This window comes from Schistocerca nitens, chromosome 1 (genome assembly GCF_023898315.1).
Source record: "Schistocerca nitens isolate TAMUIC-IGC-003100 chromosome 1, iqSchNite1.1, whole genome shotgun sequence".
Taxonomy (NCBI): Eukaryota; Metazoa; Arthropoda; class Insecta; order Orthoptera; family Acrididae; genus Schistocerca; species Schistocerca nitens.
The window spans coordinates 672,086,333-672,105,007 of NC_064614.1; the positions used below are offsets into that span (position 1 = coordinate 672,086,333).

An 18,675-nucleotide genomic window follows, 5' to 3' on the forward strand; every position below is an offset into this window, starting at 1 on the left:
TACTGGTATGATGTGAATTCGCAATTGTCGTAAGGGATTAAATTAATGTTCATTTGGAAATGAAGTGGGTTAAGAACAAATAATAAATGTTGTACCACATCAAATATCACCAGAGCCATATTAAGGGGTAAATAGTTCTGTCTGTGGGTGTAGCAGGGTGGAAAGCTAGGAGTGGAGATTAGAAACATGAGGGAAGGTCAGTCACTGGATTGTGGTCATGAACAGTCAATGGCCCCATTCTCTCTACCACACTATGTCACAAAAAGCAGCGGCAGGGTGTTTCGTAAATTTATACCGACCTTTTCACAGGGTGTCTTATGACTCACTGACTACTTGGAATACAGATGAGAAAATCCTAAAAAACGACCTTCCCAAATATTTGTTTCATATTTGAGGTGGAAAAGTATAGCTGTCTTCCGTTCTTTGATGTGTTTAGTAAGAGGAAGGTTGATGGTACATTGAGACGTGCCATTTATAGGAACTCCACTCACACTGACTTGTATCTGCATTCTGATAGTTGTCAAGGGATGCTTCTTACCTTGGTTCACAAGGTCCACTTCATTTCAGATCCTGAGAGTTTGTCAGCCGAGTTAACCCATCTGGTGGTCATGTTTGGTTAGAATGGATGTAGTAAAAGACAGATCAGATGTGCATTGCACTATGAACAAACTGTGCACTGAGTGAGTGGTTATAACACTGAGGTGGCACCAAAGTCTACTGTCTTTTTGCCATATACAGGGAGCATTTTGGAGAGGGTTGATCATATTTTGTGGAAATATGATGCGAAACGTGTTTTTGACGTCTGTCTAAGACAAGGTTCTTTAAGTTTCTGTGAAGAATGATCTTGGTTTGTGTCATCTATGGGCCAGACTATCAGGGCTGTGTAAGACCAGTATGCTGAGCATAGGCGTCACACACACTTAACAACAGGAGAGCACATGTGCAATAGCAGAACCCTGTCTTGTCAATCACCCTATGGAATACAGCAACACAGGATTCTGTCATGCACTTCCAATTGTTTAGATAGTGTTATTAAGAAAATGCTTGAAATTAAATTAGCAAGTAATCTTATAAATAGAGGTGGTAGTTTTTGTTTAAATTCTGCATGGAATCGTGCTCTCTCACTTCTCAAATAACAGAGGGCAGAGTTAATGCTACCTCACCCATGATTATTAATTTCCCTATCTATAACTTCTGATGTCAGTCATCTTTGGTTTCTGATGACACTACTGTTTACAGGGTTGGTGTGTGGCCATGTGTGTTTCTGTAGTCTTTCCGCAAATTGAGGTTTTAAATCCTCTTGCATAGCGATTACTGCCTGTAGTTATGCATTGGAAATGGCAGAACTGTCAAAATAGTGGTGGTTGTCGATGATGTCACCCAGCTGCACTCTCCTACATTATTTGAAGATTGTATACGCTGGAAGACACTTGGGTCTCATCGTATATATGTCTCATTGTATATATACAGACTGCAGCACAAACGAAAATTGGCACCAAGGCTAGGATTTGAACCCGGGCCTTCTGATCACAACTCAGATGGGCTAACCACTACACTACCCTGGTGCAGTGGCTTTGCTCGACAGTATGGACTACCCTAACAATACTTCCCCCCAAAATCCCCATTCCCATTCATGCCTCAGCCCACTTGCTATTCCCCCTAAACTTGAACAGCATTTCATAGGCTCGCTAACAGTATTGCAAGAGCACCTCAGCTTCGAAGGAAGTGGGGGATCCTGCCTGAAACCCAGACATGGGTGCTGTAATAAAATGATACTATAGGGTTCCAGAAACCTTTTAAAGTCTCAAACATCAGTAACGTATAAACCACCAATATATTATAGTAAATACTAAGCTACCAGTGGAAGATATTAGAGAGTAAACGGGACCTATATTTTCTTAGTAGCAACTTTACTGCCAGTAATATTAAGATACAATTACCTCATGTTAACACACATCGTACTAAGCAGTATAATAGGTTATTGTTAGTGCAGTCAGCAGATACAGTTACTAAGAATAGCTCCTCTTTTGTAAATGTATGCTTGACTTGTTGCACATCCCAGAAGATTCTTCCTCTTGATAGGCTATAGAACGTAGTGAATGAATAGAAATATTTCAGAGATAAGTTTATATCCTTAATTAATAACACAGTGCTCATATTTCCTTTTGTAGATAACTTTTCTCTTTTATTGTTATTTACATGTAATATATAATTCATAATCTAATTAAAAAGATATATGATTACCATGTTATTGTTACAGATACATGACCTTTCTTAAGTTGCAATGGATACACTTAAAAAACAATCATTTGCTTGTAATGAAACTTTTTATTCACAGAATTTGTTTGTTTTCAGATCAAATATTCCCAATTCTCCCGAATTACAATTTCTGCTTGTTAGTGGACAAACACAGCAGTCAAATTCAGTTCCCACATTTCGCCTGGAGACAGATGCAAAGAAGGATAAGGCCTACATTAAACTAGCAGGGAAAGAACTAGATTATGAAACAATAACAGAATACCATCTAACTGTTCGTGTAGAGAACAAGTATCAACTTGCACATCAGCAGCGATATACCATTAAAATTTTGGATGTTAATGACAATGTGCCTATTTTTAGAAAAATTGAATCGGGATATGTTTCTGAAAATGAGCCACCTGGTACACCTGTATTGCAAGTTAAGGCAATCGATGCTGATGGCACAGAAGCACACAATCAGGTAATATGCTTAATGAAGCAGATTAGTGAAATGCTTTCTTCAGCTTATGCGTTGCACAGGAATAACTTTTTGTTAGAATGTAGAGGCAGTTAAGAGCGTTGAGGTTAGTTGCTTCAGCTTCTACCCTTCTCTCTTTTACCATTGCTTTTTGGATTTACTAGCACCACTACTTCATTATTATTAATTGAAATTAGATTTAATAACATGCAGAAACAATCTGTTGAGTGAAATGCTTTCTTCAGCTTATGCGTTGCACAGGAATAACTTTTTGTTAGAATGTAGAGGCAGTTAAGAGCGTTGAGGTTAGTTGCTTCAGCTTCTACCCTTCTCTCTTTTACCATTGCTTTTTGTATTTACTAGCACCACTACTTCATTATTATTAATTGAAATTAGATTTAATAACATGCAGAAACAATCTGTTGAAATGGATATTTAACCAAATGATAGGAAACAGGTGGATCTAAAGAAATAAACATAATCTTGAAATATAGGTTCTGACTCTTGCTACGTCAGCAAATGATTCACTGCCCATAGAGTTTATTTTAGCTTATGTCTTAAATGCAAGTAATAATCAAACTTGCTATAGGGATTGGTTCCTGTTAAGTTTCTTTCCATTTATTGTCTTTTGAGGTTTTTAAAATCCAGATGTCTGTGGTGTAATGTGAAGTAAAGATTGTGGTGTCCTTTTGTAGTCTCCATTTTAAATTATCGGTATATGTAAAACAATGTAATACAAATTTTGAAATATCCAAAATGCATAATTATATCCCCCAATTTACTAATGATGTATATTATCTTAATTTTACCCAGTCACCTACTCATTATAGCAGTTTCATCAGATAAACTAAATCTGACCAATAGTTAAAATTTCATTGTCTTATTGTAAAACTGTGATTCACAGTGAAAAACTGTCCATATGATTGATAGTATCGTATTTTACAGACCTCCTTTCTAATCTTTGTGAAGTTGTATAATATGACATAAACAAAAATGGGATGAAAAAGTGTAAGTGTTGAAAGCCAAGTTGCACCTAACTTTGGTTAAAAGAAAGGAGGGGACTGAATGCAAGTAAAATGATGTTCAGCAGATTTAAGAAATGCAGATAGTTCTATAATATACCATTGCTTTCATGAACATAATTAATCTGTCCGTATTGCTCTTCACACAGCATTCATAAGTGTATCACTTTATATGCATTATACTGGACCGACATAATTTTAATGTTCACTTTTTTTGAGTCCTTCAATTGACTGTATCTGCTGGTCTGCTCGGCCAACCACTACTCTTTCCAAAGCTTCTATTCTTAGTCTGTTCCTTACATAATATTTTACAGCAAGCAGAGTAGCTTCAGGACATCTGTAGAAATTAGTAAGCTCTGTTAAGTATGCTATTTCACCAATTAATGGATCTTGGTTCTCTCTTCCATTTCTGGTACTGAATTTCCAGTTATCCTCATTTCCACTCATACCTATGGTATGTCTTTTCCAAAAGAAATACTAATATGTTAAACACTTGATACACTCGAAACTAATGATTCCATTGACTACTGCTATAAAATACATTTTATGTATTCATCTAGCAGAAAGTGAAAGTAGCCTAATTTTTGTGGATAACCAGTTATTTAGATTACATTTAACTACTTCTTTCCATTTTTCTCCCTATTGATTACTGAAATGGTACAACTTTTCTTTTTTCCAATTGATTTTCCAGCCCTTTCCCTACAGTTTTCAGATAGAAGACTCTTCGTTCTAAAGCCTTAGAGATATCATCATCTGTTGTATGCCATGAGCAGATTGCATTATTTTTTTTAATTTCAGAGAGTTGTGGCATATGGTATGTTACATTAAACATCAACAGAACTATGGTAACAATGGCTAATTAACAGTTAATGACCACATACCTTTTACTAATGGATGAGTATGTCCACTTTAAAGATGCCTTGATTTGGACAGGACACAACAATATATAAATGATGAAATCCACGTATTATTTGCTGTAAATTGAGAAGTGGGTTGTACCTTACTTGCTGCTCAGTTGGTGGCAGAAAAATAGGGGGAAAATCTGGAACTTTAAAGTTGTCCCAGCTATTATATTCACTTTTCCTCTTTCAATCTCTCACTCATAGACTTCACTCTCTCAGATGGAGCTCTCATTGGACAGAAGGTACCGAATTTATAGGTATACAACACAACTTTGTTTAAGGAGTGGTGACCAAGTGAGAATGGGACTGAAATACAATGGCTTGATATTTTTCACTTCCTCAAATGTAAATGTATATGTTCTTCATGTTACAGGTGACATATGCACTTGCTGATGACAACACTGATCTCTTCAGTATTGATCCAAAAACTGGAAACATCACAACAAAAAAGTCTTTTGACAGAGAAACAAACACAGTTTTTTTAGTTAAAGTGTTGGCGTATGACAATTCACCATCTGCATTATTATTAGATGGTAGACCAAACAAAGGTATATATTTCTATATTTTAAAAGTAGTTTGACATATTAATAACAAGGACTTAGTTTTACCTTTTTATATTATTATGAAAGAACAACATTTTGAAACAGTATTTGTTAATTTTGGATAATGTTAAGATTCTCTGTAGGAAACTACTACACAGATTTTGTTGTGTGACTGATTCCAATTGGTTTTCTTTACGAGGCCATTAAGCACACTTATTATGTACATTACAGCCAGTGATACGACATGGACAACAATGATTATGAAGTGATTCTTCAGTTTTTCATTGTATATATTATGAAGCAAAACTTCTCATTAAAAAGCCATGTCACTAGACATGCACAGTGTTTGACCAACAGAATGAATTATCATCATCTTTACAGATGAACTAATGGGAAAAGCCTGGAATGTCTACTGTGTACACCTGTGAGTGCTCTGTTTCCGTCTGCACTCCAGTGCCACACTTAACTCATTCTTGTAATTTCCAGTGTTCCTAACATTATCTGTCTATCTTGTTGTTTGACTTTGCTTTTTCGCACTGTGGTCAAGGCTCCCACTGTTGCACAAATCACAACAAAGCAGGGTGACAGGCTTCAGTAAGGAAGCACCCTGAGTAACAGTTACGATGGGTCTATGTGATACTAATTTTGGAATCAGTTTATTTTAAAGTGACTGTCCATGGCCTATATAAATTGTATGGTGAAAAATAAGAAGGGCTTTTCTTTGTGGCATACTTCAACTGCTGTCCGCACGTGATATGTTTTCACCGTCAGATCTGCCAGTTACCTGTTATAAATCTTGTTGATGAAAGGTCGCTTTGAGAAATTGTTTTGGGGTCCAGCTATCCTGTCCCACTGCCGTGTACAAATTTGCTTTTCTTCTGGACTTCAGTCCTTGCTGTGTGATGCTGAATTGTTGGATCATAATGACTGCTTTGAGCTGTTAAATCAACTGCTAACTCTTTCATAATTATCTGTATTTAAAGAAGCTTTAGTGTCTGAACATCAGACATTAATACCTACTAATACATAATGCCTGACCATTAGGCTGCACATCGAAGTTCTCTTTAACATCAAAATGATTCATTTGTTTTGGGCTATTGTCCATGACGTTTCAAATTCAGATTGCCAAAGCATAGATAAAGCCTCGAACAGCAAGTGAACATCAGCATCACCTGATGGCTCGTCACTGCCCTTGTTGTTATGGCGCAGACTGAGGTGCATAGAATCTGCTCCTTTGTTATACATTGCCCCCCAGGGGGCTCATGATTCTTTCATCAGTTCATGCCTGGTGCATACAGGGCCCCGAGCTATTTCAGCCAATTCTTCCTTCCCTGGCTGCATTTCCTCCACCCTGTCCTCCCACCCTCTCCTCACTCCTTCCCTGTTGCCACCTGCTTCCCCTCTCTGTGTTCTGGCTTTTGTTGACCTGGCTATCTACCTGGTTTCTGGCATTGGTAGCAATTTTTGATCCTTTTGCCTATTCTTTCATCCTTTTTGGAGTGTAGGTCCCCACTTGAGGTTTGACCTCAACTTCAAAATTCCCTGTTTTTAGTATGGGATAGAACTCCCTCCCTAGCATCCACAGGTGTGGATTCCCCTCCCCCCTTCCTTCGTCTCTCCCTTCCCCACTGCAGCCCCCTTCCACCCTGTTAGGTGAGCAGCACATGTTGCCAGTCCGTGTTGTGGGGCTGTTATGTACCCATATGACTGAGCCCCCTGACACACAGGAATCGCACTACTGATACCTGAGCTGTTCACTCCCCATGTATGGCAAGGAGTGGTTGCTTATCTTCTTGGAGCATCAGAACTCCCAGCAACAGCTGCCAAGCAAGACGGCCCTTGATGTGGCTGGGTGGTGCCCATGGGGAAGAGCCCCTGGTCGGAGTGGGTGTTATCAGGGCAGATGCTTAGCACATGAAGCGTATCAAGCTGAAAAAATCTGGCTGTTCTCAAACGGCCATCTCTTTGAATGGTGAAGGATCATTGAATGCTGCTTCGTTTGACCCGGGAACCATTGCTTCCCTGGCTACCCCATTGGAGGAGGGCAAGACTCGCTGTCTTGGAATGAAACCCTTTCCCTGTTACCTTGTATGCACTAGGGCAGATGGGGGATCCGTTCATTGCCACAAAGCCATTGTTTTTCATCAAAAATATTGAAGACTGATTTGGTGAAGTGGAGTCTCTTAGTAAGATGCGGTCGGGCTCCCTGTTGATCAAAGCTGCTTCTTCCACCCAATACACAGCTCTTGGTGCCTGTGATTGCCTTGGCAGTATCCTGGTATCTATCACTCCTCACCAGTCACTGAATATGGTCCAGGGAGTAATTTTTCATAGGGACCACATCCTGCAAACTATGAGGAGTGCCGGGCTAATGTGGAGTGGTGTGGTGTATATTTTGTTTGACGTTTGCAGGAGAGTCTCACAGACAACCGCACCGATACTGGTGCCTTCATTCTGGCTTTCGAGGGTGTACCCTCCCATGGAAGGACAAGGTTATGTGCTAAAGATGTGACGTGAAGCCTTAACGTCCCTCCACCTATGTGGTGCTTTCGGTGCTTGTGTTTTGGGCATTTGTCTTCCCGCTCTACAGCGGACCCTTTGTGTGGTGAGTTGCCCACTCACCCCATAAGGGAAGCCCCTGTGTTCTGCCACCTGTGTGTGTCAATTGTGCTGACTGCTACTCCCCTCGCTCGCCAGATTGCCCAGCTTACTAGAGAGAAAAGAAGATCGAAGAATATAAATCCGTGGATTGCCTGTCTTATGCTGAGGTTCACCAAAAGTATGAGCGACTCCATCCAGTGTCATTTCCTTCACCTTTTGCCTCTGTTACTTCATTTCCTCCTCCTCCTCTCTTGTACCTACCCCAGCCCTGTTCTTCTCTCCCCTCTCCCTCCTCTGGAGTTCCCATGACCTCCCATTAGGGAGCCGCTCCCCCTTCTCGAGCGAAGGAGTGTCCCCCCTTCTTCGGCATCACTGGCAATCAATCTCCCTGGGGCCCCTCTCCCCAGCGTCTCTCAGGCCAGAAGACTCTTACCACCATTCGACCACAGGGCACACCATCTGTGCACCCCAAGGTCGCCCGCTCTCTTTCGGTTCCAGATCTTGCAGAACCCTGTAGCCCTCCTGTGCCCTGCCCTCCTCCACCTTGGAAAGAGGAGCCCCCCCCCCCCCCCCGCGCAATCTGAGTCTGACATCTTGTTTGTGGCTATCACCCCATCCTTGTCGGTGACCTCCTCCTCGGCCTTTTTATGTCTACCTTGGCAACTTGGAAGCGATAGTGATCCGAGTGCAAACGACTCTGCCAATCACCATTTGCAATGTCTGCCTCCCTCCCTCAATGACAGTTCCCCTACCCACTTCAGTGCTGCTCATGGCACATTCTCTGCTATTGATCTCACGATATCCTCCCCTGCCCTCGTGGCTTCCTTACATTGGTCATCCCTTGATGACCTTTGTGACAGTGACCACTTTCCAGTGATTCTATCGTTCCCCTGCTGCCGCCAGGCAAACAGCCCCCCCCCCCCCCCCCACATTGGGCATTCTGCAGGGCCAATGGGCCTTTATATACATCTGCTATGCACTTTGACACCTCCCTTTCAAATTCGATTGATGTAGTCATGAAAGGCATCTCTGCCATCATTCTTCATGCTGCTGGCACTGCTGTCCCCCTATCCACAGGTCCCCCTCGTTGTCAACCAGTACCGTGGTGGACCAAGGATGTCGCAATCGCTGTCCAGGACTGCCGATGTGCGCAGCAACGATTTAAGCGACACCCTTCACAGACCAACGTCCTCACTTTTAAGTGTCTCAGGGCTAAGGCTTGTTACCTTATTAAGCAGAGTAAAAATGAATGCTGCGACCACTATGTTTTGTCCCTGATGATGTATGCCTCTTCAGTGCAGGTTTGGTACGAGATCTGTGGCATTCTGGCCCACCAGTGACAGTCAACCTTACAGGGTCTGAACCTCCAAGGTGCTCTGTGCACTGATGCATTGGTCCTCGCAGAACACCTCGCAACAAGCTTTGTGACGGCTTCATTGTCCTCTTCTACCCTACTACCTTTCTCTGGCAGAAACACAGAGTTGAGCTGAGCCCCCCCCCCCCCTCTGTTTTTTGCTGCACCACATTGAGCCCTATAATGCTCTCTTCACTGAATGGGAATTAGCTCTTCACAAGGCACAGCCCCAAGTCCAGATTCCATCCACAACCAGACGATCCAACACTTGGATGTTTCCTCGAGGCAACAGGTCCTCAGGGTCTTCAGCCACATCCAGTTTAGAGTTGGCACTTCACTCAGCACCCCTCAGATTCAGGAGAATGGTATCCCACAGGGTTCAGTGAATTGTCACATGCCGCCTCATTGCCATCAATGGGCTTGTGACCTCTGAAGGCCCTCTGGTTACCCCGGAATTTTATGTCGATGATTTTTGCATCTGGTGCAGCTCCCACTCGGTAGCATCTGCTGAGCGTCAGCTCCAAGGTGTCAACTGACAGGCCTCTGCATGGGATTCCAGTTTTCTCCCTCCAAAACGCGGGTTATGCATTTTTGTCATCGACCAATAGCACACCCCAATCCAGAACTTTATTTGGGCAACCAGCTCCTTAACGTTGTAGCACAGTCCCCTATTTTGTGCCTTATTTTTGATAACAAGCTGACATGGCTGCCCCACATTCACCATAGAGTGTACATGTATGTGGAAGCTTAACGCTCTCCGCCTCCAACTGTACCACTCTTCTCCATTTTTACTGTGGCTCAGCAGCTCCTTCCACTCTCAAACTCCTTGACCCTGTCCATAATTTTGGGTGCATCTGTCTATTGGTGCCTTTTGCACTAGTCCTGTTGATAGTCTCCTCACAGAAGCTGGACTTCCCACTCTAGACATCTGACAGAGCCAACTCCTTGTTTCTTATGCATTCGCCAATTCACTCACCATCCTGTGTACCCTGTGCTCTTCACCCACTAAGCATGCCTCCCTCCCTAACACCCAGAACACCTGGCCACGGGTGGGATCACCAGTTGGCATGTGTCTCACTTCCCTCTCTCAGGATCTCCCATCTCCACTCACTGGACTGCGCACATGTCTTTCCTCCCATAACCCCCCCCCCTCCCTTTTGGATGCTGCCTAGACCATGGATTAGGACCAACCTATTCCAGGGTCCTAAGGCCTCTATTGCTCCTATGGTTTCCCGGCATCTTGTCTGTGCCGTCCTTGTAGAGTTCCTGGGTGCCACCATCTTTTACACTGATGGTTCTAAAACAGTCAATAAGGTGACATATGCTTTCACATGCCCTACTGGCTTTGAACACCATTTATTGCCAGGGTCATGTATAGTGTGTTCGCAGCAGAGCATCTAGCCATTCACAGGGCCCCCCCCCCCCCTTTTTGTTTCTCAGGTCTCCCTCCACAGTGTTTTAATTTGTTCAGACTCCATGAGCAGCCTGCAGGCTATTGACCGATGCTAGTCTTGTCATCCTTTGGTCTCTGCAATCCATTCCCTTCTCTCTGCCCTTAAGCGTGCTGCCTGTTCAGTCGTCTTTCTCTGGGTCCCAAGTTATATGAGCATCCCAGGGAATGAACTGGCTGACCATTTAACTAGAGAAGCAGATACTTAGACCCTTTTTCCTATCACGATTCCACCTGTGGATATATGGATCTACATCAAATCCCTCTTTGCCCAAAAGTGGAATGTCATCTGGAGCGGTACTGCTCATAGTAATAAACTCCACACAATCGAGGAGTCTACTGCAGTTTCGCAGTCTTCCTTCCGCTCCTTTTGGAAGGAGTCCACTGTTTTATGCCGTTTACGCTTTGGTCATACCTGGCTCACCCATTGTTTCCTCCTACATAATGATCTACCCCAACAATGTGGCTGTGGAGCCAGACTGACGATATCTCACATATTGGTGGAATGTCCCTTTCTTTCAGCCCTTCGTGTTAAGTATAGTCTCCCCGATCCTTTAAATTTAAAATTAGCAGATGATCCACAGATAGTTGAACTGGTCCTCAGTTTCCTCCGTGAAAGTGGTTTTTACTTTACTTTACTTTACTTTAGTTTTGGAGCAGGGGTAGGTTGATGGTGGTTGGGACTTCCTTTACAGTCTTGACCGCCTCCCTTTTTTCCAGTTTTTAAATTTGGTCTCACCTTTTATGCCCTTACTGTGTGTGTTTAATGATCGTTATTTTATAATTTGACTCCCCTGACTGGATCCGTCCGTTTTTAGCAGACCCTCTTTCTTCTGTTACTCACTTTGGAATTATGGGACTGATGACCTTGTCATATTGTCCCATAACCCGTCTCAATTAATTAATCAATCAATCAATGTCTTACATATTGCATGACAAATACTTGCTACCACAGAATATTCAACTGGAACAAATATCAATAGTTGATCAAGTATTTGATAAAATGCCCTGCTACACTATAATTGAAATTTTTTTGCCTGCTTTGAATGAAACTGTTGAACTGGCATTTAGTACAAGTAAAGAAAACAGTGAGAGATACTAGCAGAACATAAAATACCATCAGATGAACTATTTTCACATTAGATTACATACATGAATAGGCAGACTAATTTTTATTATTATAACATTGATTTTTCAATAATTTCAGTAGTTAAAGTAAGACCAGTGGCAGGTGAACTGAATCTGCAACATTTATCTTCCTTGTACTAATAGGGGTGAGTCTAAAGTTAGTAGGTAAATGGCTACATATTGAATAATTTGGAAACCAATATCTGTTTTTGTAGGTGAGCAACAGTTTCAGATTTGGATAGCTGACAAAAACGACAATCAACCTGTTTTCGAACACAAGCTGTATACAGCACACATTGAGGAAGATGCAAATATAAATTCCATGGTTACTCAGGTGAAGGCTATTGACAATGACACAGGTATTTCCTTTTACATTTACAGTGGAAGTATAGAAACATTATAGCACAAATTAATAGTTAAGGCATTTATTATAAACTACAAAAAATTGTTACAGCTTCCATTGTAATGTACAGCATCATAAACAACACAGCCATCGGTGAAAAGGATGACAATCCTTTCACAATTGAGCCACGCACTGGTAAAATTAGAGTTTCTTCCCAATTAGATTACGAGAGGACTACAAAGGCAAGCATTTATTCTTATCACATTTCGTTTTACTTGAGAAATGATTGGTTAAAAATTTAACTGTTTAATTCATTAACAACTTCTTTTTCAGTATACACTTCTTGTGCGTGCATTTGATGGTGTGTATGAGGATTACACTACAGTCAATGTCTTAATTGACAATGTAAATGATAACCCACCTGTTTTTGAGAAATATGAGAAAGAAATAGAAATTTATGAAGAAAGAATTCCAGATGAGAAATGTTTGGTCACAGTAAGTACCTTCATGAATATTAGGACTGAACCAGATATTTTGTATTATTATGAATCTTAATACTCAAATTTTTTCAGTTGAAGGCATACGACCCCGACATAGCGGACAGAAGTGCTCCTCAAAATATTGTATATTTTGTGTTCAAGGATGAACAGAAAAAATTGCTGGACATTGATAAAGATGGGTGCCTGATGCTCCTTAAGGTATGTTAATTGATCCAAAAATAAATTAGGTATACATACAAGTAACCATGCTGCCTATTAGTGTAATGCCTGTTTGTCTTGGCTGAAGAAGGAATATGATACGATGTTCTTTAAATATGACTTAACATGTTTGATATCAATAAAATAACTTTTCCCACATATGAAACTTCCTGGCAGATTAAAACTGTGTACCACACCAAGACCTGAACCTGGGTTCCTTCAAATTAGCACACACTCCATTGCAGAGTGAAAATTCTTTCCAGAAACAGTCCCCCAGGGAGTGGCTAAGCTATGTCCTCACAGTATCGTTTCTGCCAGGAGTGCTAATCCTGCAAGGTGTGCAGGAGAACTTCCATGAAGTTTGGAAAGTAGATCTGGTACTGCTGGAAGTAAAGTTGTGAGAGCAGGTCGTGAGTCACGCTTGGATAACTGTGTCAGTAGAGTGCTTATCCACGAAAGGCAAAGATGTCAGGTTCAAGTCCTGGTCTGGCAAGCAGTTCTAATTTACAAGGAAGTTTCATATCAGTGCACACACTGCAGTTGAATGAAAATACATTCTGACATTCACACACATTTTTAGGAGGCAATCTGAAATGCATAGAAATAAATATTGAAGCTCAGTTAATACATTCACCATGTTCCATAGATATAATCTAGAAGGTTGAACTGTCAAGGATGTGGAGCATCGCATGCGCGCGAGGGGGTCCAGCAGCTTGAGCCAGAATGCAACATCACATGGGGTGAAGCAGCAATCCGGAGGGGGCTGGGCAGGGGAAAGGGTGGTGTACAGGTGGAGATAGAGATGAATGCTCTCTGGAGGAGTGTGCAGGGACTAGAATGCCAACAAGCGCAGCATCAGGATGATGTGGGGCAGGGAGATAGGGAGAAAAGGAGCAAAAGAGGAGAGGAGCATGAAAAGACAGGCAAATGCATTGATGGTGGGGTACAAATAAACAGGATGGGGATGGGGAGGAGATGATAGGACATGGGGGAGGGTGGAAACTGTTGAGTGGAGGGTATGGGAACAGTATGTTGCCATACGTTCAGGCCGGGATAATTACAGGAGCGGAGATTGTGTTGTTAGGAAACACCCATCTGTGCAGTTCAGAACATCTGGTGGTTGTGGTGGTGGGAAGGATCCAGATGGCTTCTGTAGTGAAGCAGCCATTGAAATAAAGTGTGTTGTGTTGAGCTGCATGTTGTGCAACAGGGAGGTCTACTTTGCTCTTGGTCACAGTTTGGTTGACGCTGTTCATCCTGATGGTAGTCACACCAAAATAAAAACCTGTGTAATGATTGAAGCAGAGCTGGTAAATGATGTGGCTGCTTTCACAGGTGACCCAGGCCCTGATGGGGTAGGATAAACCTTTGACAACACTGGAATAGGAAGTGCTGGGTGGGTGGATTGGGCAGATTTTGCACTTGGGTCTTCAACAAGGGTATGATCCTTGTGACTAGGGGGTTGGAATTGCGAATGGCATAGGAATGGATTAGGATGTTGTGGAGGTTGGCTGGGTGATGATAGAACTCCACTTTAGGAGGGGCAGGAACTATCTCAGGTAGAATGTCCCTCATTTCTGGATGTGATGATAGGTAAACAAAGCTGTGATGAAGGTTGTGGTTCATTTGTTCCAGTCTGGGGTGGTACTGGGTGTGGCTAGTTCTTGGGGGTGTGAGGAGAATTTGCATGGGAGATCTGTTTGTGGATTAGGTCTGGGGGATAGTGCCTGTCTCTGAAGGCCTTGGTGAGACCTTCAGCATACTGATCAAGGGAGTATTTGTCACTGCAGATGGGCTATCCTCAGATAGCCAGGCTGTGTTGGAGGGAGTTTTTGGTGTGAAAGGGTTGACAGCTGTCAAAATGCACTGGTGGTTAGTGGGATTAATGTGGACAGACGTGCGGATGGAGCCATCACAGAGGAGGTGGTGAACATCTAAGAATATGGCGTGCTGAGTTAATGAGGACCACATGAAGTGGATGGGAGAGAAGGTGTTAAGGCTGTGATGGAATGAAGATATGGTGTCTTGGCCCCGAGTCCAGATAATGAAGATAACATCAATGAACCTGAACCAGGCTGGGGGTTTGGTGTTTTGGGAGGCTAGGAAGGTCTCCTCTAGACAGCCCATAAAAAGATTGCATGGTTGTAAGCTATGCCGATGACATATCCTTCATCAGCTGTGGCAGTTATATGCAGTCTGCAGCTAACAGTACCGAGATCAGTTTCAATACTCTGTCTGCATACCTTACAGCAAACAAGCTTCTTGTAAATAAAGACAAAACAGTAATAATGAAGTTCATCCACAGTTATAATGATGCCATAACTGATACTGTATTTACATTCCCATTGGGTCTTGCATATGCAAATTCACATAAATTTTTGGGCATCGTTGTTGATGAACACTTGTCATCGAAAGACCATGTAGATAATGTTTGCAAGAAAATCAGTAGAAATGTGTATCTACTGACACGGGTCTCGGCCTTCTTGGACCATGATACTTTAAGGTAAATATATTTTGGGTTAATTCATCCGCACCTTCAGTATGGTATTGAGATATGGGGTGGGGCATCAGCAGTTCATATAGATAGACTTTTTTAGATTACAAAAAAGGCAGTAAGAATGGTAGCCAAGGTAAAGAAGAGAGAGCCTTGTAGAGACATCTTTAGAAAATATAAAATTCATACAGTGTACTCCATGTATATACTGCAGACAGTCATGTTCGTGAAACAAAATCCTGAATTTAATATGAGAAACAGTAATGTACACAACTATGATACACGGGGAAGGGAAAATTTTCATAGAATTGTGACCAATAAAAAGGCAATGGACCACAGCCCACACAGAATGGGAGCAATTTTCTACAATGCACTACCCTGTGAACTCAAGAAAGTAAATCTAATTATGCTAAAGAGTAGACTGAAGCAATTATTAATAGAGAAGTGTTGTTACTCTATAGAGCACTTTAAGTTGTAGTGCCATCCTGGAAAACAGTGTATATAGACAATGTCTCCGATCTATCAGTGGTATGAAAGAATGTAATTATACACTGTATTATGTGTACTGTACTATTATAAATATAAGCTAAATTGTGTTACACTATAGAGGAATCTACTTGTAGTGCCCTTTCGAAAAATAATGTGTACAGACATGTGTCCGATCCATATGTTGTTATGCAGGAATGTAAATATTTTACTGTATATGTGTAATGTAATCTAAATTTTCCTGACAATGTCCGAAAACTTTGTTATATGGACAGAAAATAAATAAATAGATTGGCATTGAAGGGTGCCATTTGGGTGCCCATGGCTGTGCCACAGATTTGTTTATTTACCTTCCCTTCAAATGAGAAGTTGATAAATAGGAAACCAAAACATTACCATAACTCTGTTGTTAACCTATCCACCAAATCCAGCAGCTCCACAGAAGTCTGTTCTAGCCAAAGGCCTTACCTTTAGCCCTACATCCAAATTTAACCATGCTGGACTTGTCAAAGACCTTCTCTCCTTCTCCCGATCCCTGCAACTGAAACACTTTTGTGCCACCAATCCCTCCAACCAGAACCACCCTAATTCCACTACTGAACCATGCCTCCTCCATTTCATACCACCATCTAAACATGGTACTTCACCCCTCCCAACTAACCAGCCACTGGTAACCTTCCTTGGTGGTTGGTGGGATTAATGTGGACTTACCTTCAACTTAGCCTCACCATCCTTTCCCAGGTCCCTTCCTCAGAACACCAACCTTTCAGTAGAAGAAAAAACAGCCATACACAACCTCAAAACAAATTCTGAGCTAATCATCCTACCTGCAGACAAAGGTTTCACCACGAATCTTATGAATCACAATGACTACTTGCCAGAAGGTCTTTGCCAATTGACTGAGTCGTGTACCTATAAACTCCACCAGATTGATCCCATTCCGGAGTCCAACACAAACTCCAATCCCACCTTAAACCCTTAGGCCCTTCCCAGAACATCTCCTCTGAATCTATTTTCCTCCTCACCCCTTTGATATCTTACACACCCAACAATCCTGGGCCCCCATTGTGGCTGGTTATTATGCCCCCTCTGAAAGAATTTCGGCCCTCATTGATCAACATCTCCAACCAACTGCCCATAATCTAGCCTCCCACGTCAAAGACACGAACTACTTCCTTCACCGACTTTCCACCATCCCCACCCCTTTACCTCCTGGATCTCTATTTGCCCCTGTTGATGCCACCTCCCTTACACAAACATCCTACATGCTCATGGTCTTGCTGCCATTGGACACTACTTTTCCTGATGTCCTTCAGACACCAAACTCACTACCTCATTCCTTGCACACCTTATTGACTTTATAGTAACCCACAACTACTTCTTATTTGAAGGGAAGGTATATAAACAAATCTGCGGCACAGTCATGGGCCCCAAATGCCAACCATCAAAGCCAAACTTTTTATCGGCCATCTAGAAGAGACTTTCGTAGCCTCCCTAAACACCAAACCCGTAATCTGGTTCAGGTTCATTGATGTTATCTTCATAACCAGGACTCTGGACAAGACACCCTGTCTTTGTTCCTTCAGTCTCAACACCTTCTCCCCTGTCTGCTTCACATGGTCTTTCTTAACCCAGCATGCCACCATCCTGTATATTGACGTCCTCCTTTCTGCTGACTTCATGCACACCTCTGTCCACATAAACCCACCAACCATCAACAGCACCTGTATTTTGACAGCTGTCACCCCTTTCACACCAAAAAATCCCTCCCACACAGCCTGGTCATCTGGGAATGGCACATTTGCAGTGACAAATACTCCCCTGCTCAGTATGCTGAAGTGCTCACCAAGGTCTTCACAGATCTAGTCAACAAACAAATCTCCTGGGCCATTTCTCCTCACACCCTCAAGAATCAGCCACAAAGGAGCATCCCTTTCATCACCCAATACCACCCCAGACTGGAACAAAGGAACTACATCCTTCACCAGGGCTTTGATTACTTATCATCATGCCCTGAAATGAGGAACATCCTACATCAGAGATCCTTCCCACCCCTCCTAAAGTGGTGGTCCATCGTCCACCCAACCTTCAAAATATCCTAATCTGTCCCTATGCCATTTCCAATTCCAACCCCCTGCCACAAGGATCATATCCTTGTGGAAGACCAGGTCCAGAACCTGCCAAATCCACACAGCCATCATTTCCTATTCCAGTCCTGTCAAAGGTTTATCCTAACAATCAGGGGCTGGGCCACCTGTGAAAGTAGCAATGTCATTTACTAGCTCTACTGCAATCATTGCACAGGTTTTTGTATTGGTATGACTACCAACCAGCTGTACACCAGGATGAACGGCCTCCACCAAACTGTGGGCAACAGCAAAGTAGACGTCCCTGTGCCACAACATGCAGCTGAACACAACACACTTGATATCAATGGCTGCTTCACTACCTGAGCCATCCGGTTCCTTCCCTCCACTATCAGCTTTTCTGAACTGCACAGATGGGGAATTATCCTAAAACCACATTCTCTGCTCCCGAAATTATCCCTGCCTCAACCTACGGTAACCTACACTGTCCACCCAATAGTTTCCACTGCCTCTGTCCTATCATCTCCTACCCATTCTCATCTCCACCCTGTTTATTTGCAGCTCTCTGCCAATGCACCTGCCCATCTTTTCCCACTCCGCTCCGCTCCATTCCATTCCATTCCGCTCTGCTCCTCTCCTCTTTTGCTCCTTGTCTCTCCACCTCCCTGCCCCACATCCTCCTGACACTGAGCCTGTGTGAATGGTGTGTGCCTCTCTTTTACTGATGAAGGCTGTGCCTTTGATTGTGCTTGTCGGCAACTTCAAGTGTCTTTTTTTATGATAAGTAGCAATCTGTCTTTTCCTTCATTGCTGATATTCTTACCTGGAATTTCCACTGTTTTAATGTACTGT

The 18,675-nt window shown here is 42.5% G+C and overlaps 1 protein-coding gene across 1 annotated transcript in view; it reads left to right on the plus strand.

Annotated features, from left to right (window-relative positions):
- LOC126259220 (DE-cadherin) overlaps positions 1-18,675 on the plus strand; it is a 623,473-nt gene that overhangs the window by 565,005 nt on the left and 39,793 nt on the right. Inside the window, exons 8-13 of the mRNA XM_049955830.1 lie at positions 2,356-2,719; positions 5,014-5,188; positions 11,931-12,074; positions 12,170-12,300; positions 12,392-12,553; positions 12,631-12,756. Of these exons, the coding sequence (XP_049811787.1) occupies positions 2,356-2,719; positions 5,014-5,188; positions 11,931-12,074; positions 12,170-12,300; positions 12,392-12,553; positions 12,631-12,756 (1,102 nt within the window). The remainder of the gene's footprint in view (positions 1-2,355; positions 2,720-5,013; positions 5,189-11,930; positions 12,075-12,169; positions 12,301-12,391; positions 12,554-12,630; positions 12,757-18,675) is intronic.